Source organism: Mauremys mutica, chromosome 13 (assembly GCF_020497125.1).
Source record: "Mauremys mutica isolate MM-2020 ecotype Southern chromosome 13, ASM2049712v1, whole genome shotgun sequence".
NCBI classification, from domain to species: Eukaryota; Metazoa; Chordata; order Testudines; family Geoemydidae; genus Mauremys; species Mauremys mutica.
In genome coordinates, this window is record NC_059084.1 from 1,970,959 (window position 1) to 1,988,923 (window position 17,965).

The 17,965-nt window shown below is 43.9% G+C and overlaps 2 protein-coding genes across 5 annotated transcripts in view; both read right to left on the reverse strand.

The window, feature by feature from the left end:
- Positions 1–1,491, reverse strand: part of EFCAB8 (EF-hand calcium binding domain 8) — a 37,160-nt gene extending 35,669 nt beyond the window's left edge. The window contains 2 exon segments of the mRNA XM_044985790.1: positions 600–657; positions 1,290–1,491. Of these exon segments, the coding sequence (XP_044841725.1) occupies positions 600–657; positions 1,290–1,369 (138 nt within the window). The 5' untranslated portion in view covers positions 1,370–1,491.
- Positions 1,492–5,447: 3,956 nt separating this feature from the next.
- Positions 5,448–16,629, reverse strand: MAPRE1 (microtubule associated protein RP/EB family member 1). 4 transcript variants are annotated; one of them, XM_044985608.1, is made up of 8 exons: positions 16,477–16,629; positions 15,242–15,365; positions 11,977–12,122; positions 10,614–10,821; positions 10,204–10,281; positions 9,901–10,019; positions 9,138–9,290; positions 5,448–8,752 (listed from the first exon to the last, which is right to left on the reverse strand). In XM_044985608.1, exons 2-8 carry the CDS (start codon positions 15,360–15,362, stop codon positions 8,696–8,698), a joined length of 882 nt encoding a protein of 293 aa, XP_044841543.1. In that variant the 5' UTR covers positions 15,363–15,365; positions 16,477–16,629; the 3' UTR covers positions 5,448–8,695. The 4 variants fall into 4 exon arrangements, with proteins under 4 accessions (XP_044841543.1, XP_044841544.1, XP_044841546.1 ...); XM_044985609.1 differs by lacking the exon at positions 16,477–16,629 and adding an exon at positions 15,884–16,001; XM_044985611.1 differs by lacking the exon at positions 10,204–10,281 and having other exon boundaries at positions 16,477–16,628.
- Positions 16,630–17,965: the final 1,336 nt, after the last annotated feature.

A 17,965-nucleotide genomic window follows, 5' to 3' on the forward strand; every position in this document is an offset into this window, starting at 1 on the left:
CACAGAGTTTAGCCCCAAAGCCAGGATGAACTGGGCACATTGGGGTTTCAAAGCAGGGAACACTGCGGTAAGTTTCAACTTTAAAACAAAATATTTTCCTTGCCCACCTGATACCTTAAGGTAAAGGTATAACCATTAAAGCTTGCTTTAAAAAAAAATTAAAACATGACTAGCAGTTCTTAAAGTCATTTAAATCTGAGAAAAAAAATATAGCTGGATGCAGATATTAGAGGGGTCACTGAATACTGCACTTGAGAGAAGCAAGGCTATCATTTGGGGGGAGGGATACCTCAGTGGTTTGAGCACTGGCCTGCTAAACCTAGCGTTTTGAGTTCAGTCCTTGAGGGGGTCGTTTAGGGATCTGAGGGTAAAAATCTGTCTGGGGATTGGTCCCCCTTTGAGCAGGGGGTTGGACTGGATGACCTCCTAAGGTCCCTTCCAGCCTTGATATTGTATGATTTAAGCTTCCAAAATATGGATATGTACAGTTAAGAAAATAAGACCACCACATCAATCCTGCTCCATTTGCATTTTAGAAACACCTAACAGCCTTTTTTCATATAACACTGTGTCCATCAATAGCATTACTGCTCATTTACCTTTTGCCCCATTTGATACTGTTTAAAGCTTCCTTCATCTTCAGAATCGTTGTCTACCCTAAAATTTTAAACAGATAAAATGTTGCTTTATTTGCTTTGGGGGTGGGAGAGAGATTGTAATCATTAATAAGGCTGCAAGCCTTTCAATCCTTAAAATGGCTATTCAGGTATTAATATTTGTATTAAAGTAATTCCAGCATAAATTAGTGTAACCTGACGTAGGAGATGACACTCTGTATACTGCCTTAGGTACTATGATGTCATTAGTTCTTACTGCAGAGCTATGTAATCCTGAACTCACATCCTGGTAGCTATGGAAGGGTTTGATCATGAGAGGTGCTAAGCACCTTGAACTGAAGTCATTTAAGGCTGATTTTCTGACATATGCAGAAAGTCCAGCTAGTCAATTGGAGCTGCATGTGCAGGCTCTTATTGTTTTACAAGTTTTAATTAACCCTTACAATGCCCAAAGAAGGTAGAGACATTTTTATTCCCATTTCACAGATGGGGAAATTAGGAAAGAATTTCAATGCACTTACACACTTACCCACTACATCATCCTAGCAAGGAGGAAGGATGGATTAAGAGAAGGGGTTACTATACTGGAGGGTGGCTCAGAGAAGCAGCAATAAATTAACTAGGTATTGTGAAAAGCAAAGTTCCTTGGGTATCGTGTCTTTCATCACTCACCATGCCACAGAGGGATGAATACTAATCCTATGAGTCTCTGAGCCCATCAAAGAGCTGCTCAGCTTCTCAGAAGTAGACATTCTCCCTGTTCCTGCTGTGTATCCACTGGCGACTTCCACCCCAAGACCATCAACAGACTCAACTATGATGTCATCTTTGGATTTGTGACTTCATCCACAGAACTTCAGGCAGACTGCTTTCCCCAGTCTCTGTTAGAAGGGGTTCTCTTCCTTAGAAAGACTGGATGGAGGTCTCCATGCCAAGAAGCCACCGAGCAGCCCATTTCTATCCCTCTCCCTCAGAGCAGCTGGATGGGGAGAGGGAATTCCTTTTCAATTGCTCCATAAGGAGCACACACATGTGCATGTTCGCACCAGAGATGACTTGAGGCAGGGGCGCTACAAAGGATCCATAGAACACGAGAGGAACATTTCCAGGGATTTATGGCTAGAAATCCTTTCCTTTTCCTGCCCCTTTCAAGGGCTGATAGGAGAGCAGTCTCTGCAACAGATCCAGAGTCAGGACTCCCACTGGTCTTTGTCATTAAACCCGCCCCTCACCTCCAAGTGATGGGATGATTGAGAAAGCCAAGCTGAAATGAGGTTTGTATTTAGATTTGTTGAGATGATCTCACCTCAATTGTCCCTCCATTTTAGGCCAACCTGCTGCTTGTTTATTTGATATAAAATATTGAATCATGAAGTTGAGGTTATATTGAGACGTATGTGAATGTAATCCCACATTATTTAAAGCTTCCTGGATAACTGTTCTTGTAGCTCCCATTAGAACAGCAGTAGATTCAGAGAGCTCCTGGAAGATTAAGAGGCAACCAGTTTATGAAGCTACTTTGCAAAAGCACATCACTCTTCCGGGGCCTTGCTGAAATTTCTTGCAGACCTCAGAAAAAGCACCCTCAGTTCCTGTTTTCTACATTTCCTGACAGGTCAGCCACAGATTTTTAAAAGGCTGATGTTTGAAAACTAGCCAGGCTTACTAAATGACTGAGAAAAATTTGCTTTAAAGAGACAAGCATGTGTTCTAACAAACACGTGTCTTCCAGATCACATCACTATGGCCTGCAGGAAAAGAATGGGTTTGTGCCAATATTTTACTTCTATACCATGTAGAAATAAGGTGGCTGCTTCAACCTTAAACAAAGGGTTTTTCCCTTCACCTTAGTAATATCAATATTTAGCTTTGTACTTGTTTGGGTTGAAGCCTTTCTCGGACAACGCCGACTTGTGCCTTGGAAGTTCTTAGCCTCTAGATAAAGATTCAACACCCACATCCTTTTCACAAATGATTTTTTTCTTCCAACTATTAATTCAGCTATTTGAGTGAAGCGGGGGTTTCCAAAATGAGTTTTAACGCTCCCATTCCCTTGTCTAATATGAAAGCTATAGGTTTTACCCAGGCTCGCTCCAATTTTTGGAAGGTATTGCTATTGAGGACATCACACATACCCCAATCTCCAGCTCCAACCACCAAATACCAAGCTCTTCACCCATTCCAACTGGAGAATATACTGTTCAACATATTCATACATGATCTGGGAAAGGAGGTAAAGAGTGAGGTGGCAAAGTTTACAGATGATACCATACTACTATCTTGAGTAGTTGCTGACTGCAAAGAGTTACAAAGGGATCTCATGAAATGGGTGACTTGGCAATAAAACAGCAGATGAAATTCAAAGTTGATAGGTGCAGAGAACATACACTGGAAAACAATCTCAACTATACATATAAAATGATGGGGTCTAAATTAGCTGTTACCACTCAAGAAAGAGATTTTGGAGTCATTGTGGATAGTTTTCTGAAAACATCCACTCACTGTGGAGCAGTAGTCAAAAAGGCAAGCAGAAAGTTGGGCATCATTAAGAAAGGGATAGATAAGACAGAAAAGATCTTATTGCCTCTATATAAATCCATGATAGACCTACATCTTGAATACTGCGTGCAGATATATTGGAATTGGAAAAGGTTCAGAAAAGGGCAACAAAAATGATTAGGGGTATGGAATGTCTCCGTATGAGGAGAGATTAATAAGACTGGGACTTTTCAGCTTGGAAAAGAGATGGCTAAGGGGGGATAAGATTGAGTATAATAAAATCATGACTGGTGTGGAGAATGAGTAAACAACACTTTCTCATAACACAAGAACGAGGGGTCACCAAATGAAATTAATAAGCAGTAGGTTTAAAAACAAACAAAAGGAAGTATTTCTTCACACAATGCAGTCAACCTGTGGAACTCTTTGCCAGAGGATATTGTGAAGGCCAAGACTATAATAGGGTTAAAAAAAACTGAAATTCATGGAGGATAGGTCCGTCAATGGACAGGGATAGTGTCCCTAACCTGTTTGCCAGAAACTGGGACTGGGTGACAGGGGATGGATCACTCTATTGAATGTCCATGTTTTGTTCATTCCCTGTAAAGCATCTGACACTGGCCACTGTCAGAAGACAGGATAATGGGCTACATGGACCATTGGCCATACTGGGTCAGACCATTCTTAAGAATGAACCCCTAAAGCAGACTGGTCTGTGTAAATGTTTTATCCTAAGTTTTCAACACACACTAGGAAGGAAAACTGCCCAGCTGTGAGACCAAAGGGCTAACAAGTCAATAGAACAGTAGGATCACCAGATAACTACTAACACCAAGCTTCCCCCTCTCAGGGCAGGAAGATCACCAAGGTTCACCATTGAGAATCAGGAAATGAAGCCCATAAAAAGAAAGCTAGAATGTCAGGAGGACAAAGTATGCTCTGAACCAATCCAATAACAGAACAAAGGCTTTTCATAGGAATATGCCACCATAGTAAAGGAAGCAGAGAAATTTCTATTTGGTCATCACAGCTGGCACAAACTACCCCCATCTAATAAAACAAGTGGCTGCAGAATCCAATCGTGGGCCCCCAGCACCAATCCTAATTTCACAGGAATTGTTAATGAGCAAGAGGTGTTGCTAGACCAGCACCTTTCATAAAGCTCTTCCACCATAACACAGGGAGCGCAAGACACAGACACTGCACTAATCCTGAGAAGAGTCCTATAACCAGGGAAGGGAGAAAAGCAGAAGAACGCATACAGGCCATTAGGGATCCTCCACCAACACATAATTTATCTGGATAAGAGCTCCGGTTTTTAAGTCCTTTCGAATCTTCATATGTCAAAACCCAAAGATGATCTGCAAAGGGAAAAATTAAGTTATCTTTCAAAGATGGAACTCAGAGAATAATTTTTTAATCAATTATACCACCCAACTTGTAAGAAAAAGCAGCAAAGGAGAAAGAAAAAAAACACCTCAGCCATGATTTTATACCTGGTAATTCTAAGCTGAAAGCATCACATCTAAGCTATGCTGCTCTGGAAGGTCTCTGACATTTAAGACTTCAGTTTGCTCTTAGTTACATACAAACTGCTGCCATCTTTTGTAACAATATAATGAAGCTGCTCTGGAAAGTCAAGCAATTTCCAGAAACAAGGGACTGGCACCCTCTTTTAACCAAAATGCAGGAGTTTATCTTACAATGACTAGGTGGGCTGCTGTCATCCTCTGCTCCATATCACAAGACTATAATCCACATGGCAGGCATCTGTTTAAGAGCCCCATTCTGCCAGAGTAGATGTATTGCAGCCCATGCGTGGGCAGTATTAGAAGACTTCAGTACTTACACATTATGCCTTCAGTGCTGTAGAAGCAATCTGACTACAGTTTAAGAGTTTCCTGCACAATGGGCCAAGGTTCTTAATTGCACAAGTGTAGATGAGCTGTTTACACTAATGAACGGAATAGCTGCATAATTGTCATTACTAAGCTCAGAAATTCATAGAGCATTGCATAGTGCCATTTTTCTTTAAACTGGGTTCTGAAGACTTACATAATTTTAGTCAGAGCACTGTACAAACAATTCCCAGCTAATCCTCAAACCCTCTGAGATATAACCCCATCTTAGTAAGCGCAGGAGAGAGCTATGATCAGAACTACTTCCGAGCTCCCAGCAGTGCTCAAATCACCAGGCTAAGAGGATCCCCAAGTACTAGTTCAACTTCAGCCAATTCCATAAATGTGTTGTGTGTTCTAACATCAAAAGCAACAACAGGGTATCATTTGTCAGTGAAACAGTGGTCACATTAAATAGTAATAGACAAATGAGTGATGTAAATTCTTGGCTTTTATTTGGAGCCTTTTAACAGTTACAGTAAGAATTGTCATTGCAAACCAGGAATTTTGAAAAGATTGAACAATTAAGTTAAAAAATCTGAGTGCACACCTGTAAGACACGTGGGGTGCAGAAAGACAGATATAAGCTTTTGGTTGTTCTATCTTGTTTGTTTCAGATAACCGATAAAACTAAATCTAAGAAAGGTTGGTTGTTTTCTGAAATAGTCATTCCAGCAGAAAAGCACTTAACATCTATCAACCAATGCCGTACCAGGTCAGAGTAGCCACTTGAGTTTTAAGTTTATTCTGGTTATCTGCTTTCCAGCAAGGAAATTATAAAAGACTGCACAAAAAGTCTATGATACAAACTTGTAAATAAGTTACCTGTATTATGAATTTCCAAATTTTATTTACGACTTGTCATTTCTTGGTATATTAGAGAATGATGCAGCAATCTGAAATTTCACAGGACTTTGACTTGCAAGATTGAAAGCTTCCACACTGAGTTGTGGTCAATTTTGTGGTCAAGGAGCACCAGTAGTATTTCTACGATTCCCATCATTCCCTCCCCTTTAGCTTAAGAGATTTGTTTGCTTTTGGCAGAAGCAGAGGTCAAATTGATCACAGCGCAACTCATCTAGTGTCATGGTAAACATGGATCCATCCTCGCTCCTCACCAGGTGGGATCTTGCAATACAAAGGTGAAACCACAATGATCCATAGCACGTAGCTGACCCTTCACAAAATGTGGAAAGCCTAAAAATGTTATTTCCCATGGCAGGTCACACAAGCCACATGTTGCTACTTTGCCTTGAGTATGCAGAAAGGATAACAGAGTGATGTACACAGGTATCAGCAGTTGAAAGATAGTAAATTTTTCACCTAATACCAAATAAGTAATGGTAGAGAAGATTTTATGTGCATCAAAACCCCATTTTACCAATGCACTTTCACACTGCAGTACTAGTTTTGTTGCCATTAATAACTATTCCTTAGGATAAGACTTCAATGGACCATTCCAAAGTTTGCCTGCATGAATACTGGCAAGACTTTGGGGGATTTGTCAGAACTTTTAAAAGGCTAGACATGCCACATTAGCATTTGTTTCTGCAGAAGCTAGTTAGTTCTTGTCTAACATTAAAGCTTGGCTCACTGAAATTTACGGCAAGCTTAACAAGATGACTACATTACAAGAGATTATGTTTGCTCAGAGCTGGTGACAGAACCTAAGGTCAAAAACATGGTATTCTTTTAACTTTGGTGTTCTAGTAATGCAATGCATTAGACGTCACAAGTCAGATACAAAGAAAAACAGACCAATATTGCTGTCACAATGCACCACTACATTACACCAAAGGAAGGGGAAACCTACAGTCCAACTATGATTTGTATTCACTGTAAGCCTAACATACGAAAAGAAGTTCTCTCCCAACAGAATACAGGTGAGCCCCAAGAAAAATTATTGCAGCAGTAATTTGAGCGAGGAAAGGAGCTATGATTGGAGGATGAAGGCCAATGTTGCAAGTTGTGTAGCTTCAGACTGAAAATACCAGGATCCTTTGCTTAATCTAATCATATCCCCAGAACATGACGACTCCAGCAGACATGACACTCTTGAAATACAGAACTTTATTTAGAAACGGCTTAAAGTAGAAAAAACCCTGTCAAGAAAAATCCAGGTGGAATATGGTTTTTCAGTAAAATGGAATTTTAGGGCAACAAAAGTCTAGAAGGCCACAAGAGAAATAGCACCACTGGAATTTTAAACAATGGCTAGTTACTTGCTTTTTTTTTTTTTTTTTGGCATTCACTGAAATTGGGTTTTCCTCTGAATTTCACAAAGATTCATGCACTACACAACAGTTACAATAAATGCTTGCCTTCTACACACATTTTAGGACAAGCTACAACCAGAAACAAATGCATACAAGCACATCAGGACTGATTAGACTCAGTGTGGGTGGATCAGGTGTCCTGTGGGATCTTGCCAAACACAAACAGCAATGAGAGGAACTTGATAGCAAAGGAAGGGACAGTTCAAGAATAAAGTATCTTAAATATTAATATTAAGTTAGTCTGGGTACTGTATTTTCTGCAACATTAGCTTTTCTATTAGCTAACATTAGTTTTGTCCCCAGAAGGTTACTGTACTGGCAAGTATCACTATTAAGATACACCAAGGGCTGAGGAAGACTTCCCAACAGCCACAAAATAGGTATATCCTCAACCCACTCACTCCCTTTAATACAACCGAGACACTTGCATAACGCAAGTTCTATTAGATCCATTGGTTTAACCAGTACTCTAGGATGGGGGAGAGAAGAGGAAACCAGAAACAAACATACCAGAAAGGACACCACAAAAATAAAGGGAGACAGGACAAGTAGAAAAATGATCCAGAGAGTGAAGTGAGAAACTTTTGAAGAACCTTCTAGGCAATACGACTAGATCCATGTTCTCAGAAAATATAGTACATGAGTTTGGCAAAGTTGTTAGCCACAATGCCAGAGAAGGATTTAGCACTCAAGATAATTTTGCATGTTTGTCTGAGCTCTTCATACTCACTCCAGTATTGTAACAAGCAGCATTAAGGCCTATTTTGTCATTGAGAACTAACCACTTAGTGAGCGGCTTTACACAGGGAGGGAGTTTTATTTTACTAGCCCCTTTTGAGTAGTCACTATGCCGCACAAGGCCTCCCAGACAGCAGTGTAAGTTAGACACTTTCTAACCCCAGTATGAAGCACATAAAATCTCCTGTCACATTACTTTATAATTTGGCATATGGAAGCATATTTTAAATACTCTTAAGGCATTTTTATTAAAAGTTCTCTGCTGCAATTTCACATTAACACAATCTTTCCGTGAGTCAGTGTTTAGTTTCTCTATTACACACTCCACCTCAGTAAGGTACAGAAGAAAAGACTTTCCACAAACCAATGTTTTACCAACAACCAAATAATTCCGCAGCAAGCATCAAAATATTCAACCTCTTGTTCCCTAAATATACCAACTAGATGTTAATACTGTTTTGCTACGAAGTGAAAAAGAGCTCCTAACTCAAACCCATTGGAAAAGAGTAAAACTTCTGCAAAGTGCACTTTAAGAAGAGGTACTTTTTACTTATGAAAAGAAACCAGTGAGTCCTCTAATAATAAAGTGGAGTATTTTACAGTTAAGCACATGATTTGGGGCAAAGAATTCTGATGTTCCTGCTCTGCTGGTACAGTATATGGACTGTTAATACTCTTCTTGTTCCTCTTGTGGTGCTCCTTCGTCAGGTATCACAAAGCCTTCCTGAAGGGGGAAAGAAAGAATATATTAATGGAAGCAGGTGTCAAATCAGGCCTACTGATCCAACTGGTTGCACATACCCTTCCCTGCAGTTTTACTTGGGATACTGTCAAGGAGGTATACACTCACTTATGAAAGACCAGTTATGATACTAGAAAGATTTTTCCTCTCAGATCTTGGATCCAGTTGTCACGGAATTTCAAGTAGTTTTCTATTCAGACAATCTCCGGCGTAACCACAAGGATGCTATCTAGAGCTTTAGTACAAAAGATGCCTGCCCCAAAGCACATAGAAGCAAGCAAGATTGGACATTGGCCCCATGGAAGACTTCTAGTTAGAGAAAATTCGCCCGCTTGCCAACTAGTAGTTTATGTAAAGGCAGACTTACATCTGTTGCATAAAGAATTTCCACAATCCTCTGCAACACTGGATCACTCTCCCCTTCATTCTCTTGGCAGATCAATTCGATATTTCTCAGTTTGCCAAAATAGAAGTCCCTCTCCTTCTCCAGATCTTCAACAGTAAGTTTCAATACATTGATCTGCCAAAGATAGTCACACATGATCATTTCTCCACCAGAGAGAAGTGCACAAAGCATTTACTCAGAAAGCAAGATTCTCATAGTTCACAAAAAAAACAGATTTTTGTGATGTATGAGAGCACTTTGGGAATAATCAAGACCTGCACTGGTCTATTACTAACACTCAGTTTAGCTCATATGTTCTATTTCTGTGTTAGACGTCCAATTCACACGAGGGGTGGTTCTCTTTGCTAATGCTAAGGGATCGCTACTTTATACAGATAAAAACCCAAACGTCTGCAGGGCTTATTCTTTTAGAGGCTAAATTACCATTTACATGAGGTCAGTTTAGCTTCTAACAGTGTGACCCATGACATCTCACACTGCAGCATAGCAACAGCCATTCATAGTTTAACTGCAATGCTGCTAGATATCTGCAACAGCGCAGCAGGATGAAGTATCAGCATGTAATAGATTTAAGTTAGTGTGTGTGTGTGCCATGCTGCAAAAGGAATTTGAATTATTTGCTATATTTCCAAGACCCAGTCATTTCTTAACTTAAATAAAGATTCATGTAGATTAATCTAAAGCACTTTCACTTCACCTGACAGTCCACAGGTTTAACACTCACCTGCTGGATCAGCTCTGCTGATTCATCCTCTACTATTCCTACGGGAGCCTTTTTAACCATTCCAGTGCCAGTTTTAGGAGCTGCTGTGGTTCTCTGAGTAACAATAGGCCTCTGAGGAGCTAGAAGGTAAGATGCAGTGTTAATTCTAAGCCTAATCATTTTTAGAACCAAGTCCCCATAGGAGTTATTTCCATCCATGCTTAGATAGAACAGTGAAGAATTTGAAAGCCAGCGTAATGTAGCAAGAAATGCCCCAAGCTCCCCATGTGAAGTGTCCCTTCTCCCTGGCAAGAGTGTTGGTACCAATCATCGCCATTTTCTTTAAGGAAGAAGCATCTGTTCTTGCAGCCTTCACTTCTGTGGCTCCCAGGTAACTGTCATCTAGAAGAGGTATAGCAATTCTAATGGTTACACACTATCTGACCTGAAGATGCCTGCCATGCCAAACCTACAGATTAAGTGTCTCACACGGAAAAGAGCTTCCTATCCTCCATGAGATAAGAAGTTTAGCACTACAGTGTGATCTCAGGCATATGTATCACGATTTGATTCTGTGTTTTAAGAGACTGGAATCTTTGTGAAATAGAAGCAAGCTATGAAACTACCACAATTTAATGCACTGAAATTAAGCAATGAGTCAGTTTTGCTATTTAGGTTACTGAAGCTCTTATCAATTAGAAAGACTTTCAGAAGACCGTCAATGTTTCCTTTACCTGCACTGCTGGAACTGAGAGCTTTCTTGGGTTTGTTCAGTACTGGAGCAACAAGGGTGGGTGCTGGAGCTGTTTCTTGGCCTTGTCGAGCTGCAACAGGGTCATACTCTTTCCCATCATAGTTTGCATCAAAAAATTTTTTGAACCACTGAACAAATTCAAAATTGTCCTGAAATTTTCCTTTCACTAGTTTGTCCACAGGGATTATCTGGGGGAGGGGGAAATAAAGCTGGTTAAACAGAGGGAAATGTTCTGAGAGCAAAGAGCAAGCTCTACAAAGTGACAGATTGCATTTACACAATCCTGAGCACAATCTGTGGTCCAAGTCCAGGGAAGATTTCTCTTATATATTTAAACACAGGAGTGGTCAAAGATTTTTCTCCACTCGTTGGAATGGAGAGATAGTTGGACCATTAAAGTTGAGTGGCGACTATCACATCTTATACCATTAGGCAATCTCTGCAATGAGTTCCAATGTCAAATTTGTTCCTCCTCTGCTGAAGTCCATCCATCTCTCCCTACTCTAATATCTTAACTTCATTCCAAGTCTCACCTGTTGGCCCACCTCCCCACACACTCAACACCCAGTTTTGGGGTGGTTCCCCCTCTCCCCCACCCCACCCTGCGAGAAGAAAGCCAGAGAATTATTAAAAACCTCCCTATAGACAACCAGTATGGGGTCAGTCCAAATGGGCAATGACCAAGGCTAGCCATCTGCTGGTTAGTCAGTGATTTGAGACATAGCAGTCCAGCCCAGTTCTTACTAGACAAGACCTGCACAAACTAATGCAGTTGTCACACTAAATAGTAGTCTTAGCCCATTCTCTATACCCATGCAGTGCGCCTATCTAGTCACCCTTAGATGAGGTTCCCTCAAAATAAGAGATAACATTGACATGCTAATTCTGAAACCTTGTACTGATATTGCTTGAAAGCACCACTTTCACATATCTACTCTACAGCTGCTTGGAATTTGTGGGAAGAAGTACAACTTGCAGTCCTTGGGACTACCATACCAATTGGTTGTAGCCACATGTCTGGCACAAACAGAGCAGGAAGCTCAACTGCAGTGAGAAGAAGAGTTTAACAGTGGTCTGTAAACAAGCATGTATGTTTCAGGTAGTGAAACTCATTCAGTTAGTAAGAGCCAGAAATCCAAACCTAGCAGCAAAGTTTCCAATTTGGGGAAGTTGGAAGGGTAAGTACTGTCATCTAAGCTGATGATTGGCAGACACCTAGATGTAAACAGAAATCCAGGTCTAAGCCATAGGGTTCATACAGCTGTGCAGCTGGCAGTACTGATGACCTGAAACTAAATTGCATGCACCCAATGCAAGGAGTACCAATTACAATTCCAGCTTACTTTGTCAACACCCATTCGCTTAAAACCTGCTTGTAGAATCTTGAAGTTTTGAATGTATTCATGTTCCAACTTTGCTTGAAATTTCACTTTCTTGAGTGCTACCGAACCAGGGAAGAGCATGTCCAGAAACTGACAGTAGGCAGCACCTGCCAAGAAAAAACAGAATGTTTCCATAAAGCCATTTTATACAAAGAGAAGTTGGGTGAGGTAGTATCTTTTATTGGACCAACTTCTTTTGGGGAAAAAGAGAAGCTTTCAAGCTACACAGAATTCTTCTTCAGGTGTAGCTCAGAAGCTTGTCTCGTTCATCAACAGAAGTTGGTCCAATAAAAGACATTACACCTCACCCACCTTGTCTCTCTAAAATCCTGGGACCAACATGGCTACAACATCTTATTCAAAGTCAGTCAGAAGCAGAGACTTCTGGGCAGACTATTTACTGCAAGAGAGAGGAAATATGAAGGATATAAGATGGTCCCTGTTATGATTTGAACCCTTATAACATTGCCTCCATAACTCTCTAAGTGAGCATACTAGTTGGACATGTAACTAAGATCTGCACCATGACAGGCCTGCAACAATAAACTCAGTGGGGTTGCACGGGATAGATAGGCAAGAAAACTTGGTTCTCAACCTAGTGAATAAATTAAAGATTATTTTAGAAATTAGAATGAATAAATAAATAAAACAAACAGCACTTATCCATAGCTCTTGATGCCCTGGGAGTTAAAAGGCCATATCAATCCTCACTCCCTAACAAAAATCCAGACATAATAAAAGTAACAAAAAAGCCAGGGCTTCATTCCACCCACCTCGAAGACCTCTCATTCCCTTCCAGTCCCCTCATAACTACAATTAGAACTTGGGGGGGCAGGAGGAGAATCCACTCACTCAGAAAAAAATAGAATTCTTTCCCCAGCAAGTATTATCTTAGATTCTGCAAAGATTTTAATTTAAAAAAAAGTTTCTAGCCCTTATTGTTGGCTGCAGAGGTAATATGTATTTAGTAATAGGTTTGGAAGGTTAACTAGTTATAACAGTTCATGCCACATACATGGTAGGTGCCTATCTTAGAGGAGTTATTTTTTTCCTGACATACCAGAGGAGTCCACGTCCACATTCATTGGTGGCAACAGAAGCCAAACACCCTGACCTGTCATACCAAGACAGGTGGTATGTGGGACAGACTTTTGTGGAACGTTTGTAAGAAGTCTGTTTAACTGCCAAGAACATAGAATTCCAAGTTCCCTTTTGCCTTCAGTCCTAATGTGTGGTCTAGTCATGCCTGCAGCTGTTAGGAAGGTGGAGAATGCAGGAAATTCAATCAGGGTGCTGTTCCTGCTTGGGGGCTCCCACCATCTCCTCCTGTTATTGGAGGAGAGCTTCTTCTCCCTTCTCCACAGCCTCCTGATAGTGAAAATTAAGGTAGGAAAGAAGTGTCTGCAACTGAATCCTCCAGCATCTTTTTCCCCTATTCAGTGAATAACTCCAGTGTCTGCCTCTGCTGGAAGTTCATGACATTTCCCAGGAAGTTGACATGACCAATCAGTTTTCATGGAACAGCAGTGAAGCTGTTTCATCTTGCTTATTTCACTCTGTAGAGAAATGAGCAGCAGCAGTGGAGAAGTCTGTCTGCAAACACCGGAAAGTGACACTACGCAGTTTATAGCAAGTATACATTTGAAAGTTTTTCTTTGCAACTGTGAGTGGTAGGATCTAAGACCTGTAAAAATGAATCAAGATTCTGCAGAAGCTGATGTAGGTTCTCTCACTCCTCAAGGCAAAGTCCTCATGGAGTTCCAAATCCTCTGGTCCTAAATGAAAGTCACCAGCAATCCAAAAGTATTCTTATTTTGATTTAAAACCTTAGACACTGGGTAACTCAGCTCTTTGGTTCTCGTAACACTGTATTTTTGGTTCTTTCTACCCTTGCTGACCATTTTTGCAGCTTATAAATTAGCACCTCATTCGCCTTTCTACTTCTCTGTACTAGTTTGTTTCCATGGATTCAGACACAAACTCTGCTGACAATTCCCAAATGTACCTCAACTTCTGCACCTCCTTTGTCAACCTAGGAAATTTCGTGCTTCCCACCTACTGGATGTCCTACCACTGTCTCAAACTCACCTCCTAGAACTGAACTATTTTCTCCTGATCCTCTTCACCTTCCTTATCTACCACTACTTTTCCTGTGTCCCATGCTCACAACCTTGGTTTAGTCTTCAACTCCTTTTCCCTTCCCCATATCCTGTCTTGAGGTCTGTTACTTCATTTTTATCAGCATCAAAAGATACCCTTTTGTTTCAATTTTCACAACTAATTCCTTTAAAATGTGACTCTTCAGTACCATAACCCTTCTCTTCCCCTCCAAGTCTATCCAAAACAGCACCATATCAAAAGCCTCTCAAGTCCAACTATATCACCTCAAATCCCCTTGTTGGCTTTGCCTCCTTACCACATTAAGTTAGAGCTTCTTGACCTCATCTTCAAAGTCCTACCCATCTGCTGTCCCAGTTCAATCCTTAAACTCCTCCCAGGCCTTCCACCTTACTTTTCTTTTCATCTTTTTAGTAACCAGCTGTTCAGAGAAGTTGGTCACCACCACCATTTATAAACGATGGCCACAATCTAGTTTCCATCTTTCTCTCGTGTTGACATGGAAAGATGCTTGGAAAGTCTACTTCCTGTCCATGAAAGCCATTTCAATTCCTTCTTTAGAATTCAGTTTCTCCCAGGAAATTTCCCTTCTCCACACCAATGATATTACTTTATTCTCCCTTTCCTGAACTTTTGTCCTGTATCTTAAAATACACCTTTCACATTAAATGCAGGGTTTTAGTGACAGTTTCACAGCCAAGTTATAATGCAAGATGACAGATTAACTCTGACTATGGATTTGTCTATACTAGGATTTTAACCAACCATGTAGTTATGGCAGTTTAGAGGCGTATCATAACCATGTTTTACAATTTCCAGCTTTAGCCCTGTTGTCAAAAGAAATAGGCAATGAGCTGAAAGTTCAAAGCTATGTTCTAAGGCAGTCTTCAAGTTCCACAAAGCTATAGAAGCAATCCTTTGTACTCACAACTAGGAGCTATAGTTTGGGGTTCAGGTTAGCAAGTCTTAAATCAAGCAAGATCCCAGTGACAGACTACTATATCTTGTATACTTGCAGTCACTTTGCACACTTATTAACCTTTTGATAGCCACCATCAGAGAGATGCGCTTAAAACCCCTAGCAGTGCCCTGTCATCGGCCCTCTTACCTGAGCACAGGTGTTCAATCTTTGTCAGGTTCAACTGCAAAGACTCGTTGATCCAAGCAAGCATGTCATGTCGACTCAAGTTATCACTGGTCACTGAAGTAGAATACACATTAACTGCCATTTTCTGAAAGATAGAAACCACAGATGAAAGTTTCATACTAAAGTATGGTTAGAATATGATCTGCTACAGACTTGACTCATTAGAACAGTAGTGTACACCCGGATTTACACCCTCCTGTTGCTACAGAGAGCAGATTCTAACACTGCCAAGTAACAGAACTAGCTGCTGGAAGTACCCCACATCATCAGAAGCAGAGAGTAGTTGATTTAGTATTTTGTGAAGGACATGGAAGACAGCTCAGGTAGTGGCAACCGAAACTTCCCCTAGTATGCTTCCACCCTGACCTAAAGGAACCACCTCTATAATGAACCGGTTCAGTCCTCTTGTCCATCTTCCCTAAGAGCGCCAAAAAGGACAGTCCACTATACTACTAGGCAGGTTTCCTAGTGGATTATAGCTAGTGCACTCCAGAGGGCTGAGGCCACTAAACCATTCCACAGAATATTAAACCGCTCTTCAGGGAAGCTGCTCACCACCAACCTCTATAAGCAGTAGCCACCCTCTAGTTTCCCAATACAAACCTTCAGGGAAGTCACCGCAGCAAAAAGCAAGAGCCACTCAGAGTCTCCTTTTCACACTGACACGTGATGTAATTTGTGCTGCCCCCCCACCCCACCCCACCCCGGGGCGGCCGGAGCCGGACTCCCCTTCCCAGGCAAGGAAGGCAGCACGTCCACGTCGCTTAGATGCTCACTGGCACCGGCTAGGAGTTCTCCCGTGGTTCAGCGTCACCCCTGGAAACACCCCGCAGGCCCCACGCTGCGGGAAGGGCACCGCTAGAGCATGCAGGAGCCCCCCCGCCCCGCACCCTTCTCAGCTCTCAGCCCACGGCGCGGGCCCCCAGGGGCAGCCTGCAGGGAAGGCGGCAGCGGAGGGTCCCACACCGACCAGCCCTCGCAGGGCCCGGCCACCGCAGCCCCCGCCCGGCCCTGCCCGCTGGGCGGCCACACGCGTGTCCCGGGAGGGGAGCAGCTGCCATCGCAGGCCAGGCCGGCCCGGCCCCGCCCCACCCCCGGGCCTCGTGCCGGCCCCTCACAGCCCGCCGGCCCCTCCCCCACCGCCCGGGGGCCCAGCCCGCCCGCCGCCGCCCCGACCCGGCCCCCGAGTCCGTTACCTGCCCCCGCTCTGCCCCGTCTCCTCAGCGTTCAAACCGGCCCCGCCCGCCTGCCCGCCCGGGAGCAGCACGTCACTCGCACCGTACGTGCTCACGTCACCACCCAGCGTCCGTTACAGCGAGCGTCGCTTGTCACCTTTCCTCGAGTTAGGGCGGGGCGGGGCGAGGAGGGAAGTGGTTACTAAGGGGCGGAGCCGAGGCATCGTTGCTAAGGCGCCGCACGGCCTCCTTTTTTGGGTCACGTGATATTATTTACCCCCTCCCCCATGGATGTCAGAGGATTGGTGCCCCCCTTCCTGGGTCATCCCGGCCCCTCCCACCGCAGGCTCCCGCTCATCACTTCCCCCCTCCCCCCCGCTCTCTGCCCTACAACCCCGCCTCTCCCCCAACTCACTTCCCCCCCGTTCCCCCATCACTGCCTCCCCGGCTCAGTGCCCCCCCGCTCAGTGCCCCCTCAGCTTATCGCTTCCCCCCCCCCCCGGCTCACTGCCCCACAACCCCGCCTCTCCCCAACTCACTTCCCCCCCCCCCACTACTCCTTAGCTCATCACTTCCCCCCCGGCTCACTGCCCCCCCCGCTCAGTGCCCCCTCAGCTTATCGCTTCCGCCCCGCCCCGCATGTCCCCCCCCCCGCTCTCTGCCCCACAACCCCGCCTCTCCCCCAACCCACTTCCCCCCCCTTCCCCCATCACTTCCTTCCCGGCTCACTGCCCCCCCCCGCTCAGTGCCCCCTCAGCTTATCGCTTCCTCCCAGCCCCTCACTTCCCCCCCCCGCTCTCTGCCTCACAACCCCGCCTCTCCCCCAACTCACTTCCCCCCCTTCCCCCTTAGCTCATCACTTCCCCCCCGGCTCACTGCCCCCCAGCTTATCGCTTCCCCCCAACCCCTCCTCTCCTCCAGCTCACTGCCCCCCAGCCTCTCTGCCCTCCAGTCCACAGCTCATCACTCCCCCCACAGCTCACTGCCCCTCCCCCCAACAGTCTCCCCTGCCCTTAGCTCATCGCTTCCCCCTAGGCTCACTGCCCCCCAGCCCCTTCTCTGCCCCAGGCAAACGCCCCCTCCCCCCAGGTTCACTGCCCCCCCAGTCCCTCCTGCACCTCAGTTCAGTCTCCTTGCCTCCTCCACAGGCAAGGCCACCCAGAGGATTCAGGGGGCCTGTGGCAAAGCAATTTTGGGGGCCCCTTCTATAAAAAAAAATTGCAATACTATAGAATACTATATTCTCATTGGGGGCCTGGGGCAAATTGCCCCTCTTGCCCCCCCCCCCTCTGGGCAGCCCTGTCCCCAGGCTCACTCACCCCTAGCCCCATCCGCCCCCAAGGCTCATCCCCTCCATGCTTACTCCCCAGACCTCACTCCAGGCTTATTTCCTCCTAGAATCCCTGACCTGCACCCCAGACCCCTGCAAACCCTTGCCATCCTGCACACAGACCCCTCTAGGTCCTAGCAGCCTCCAGTGTTCCAGTTTGTTTGGCCTGTTTCTTGAGAG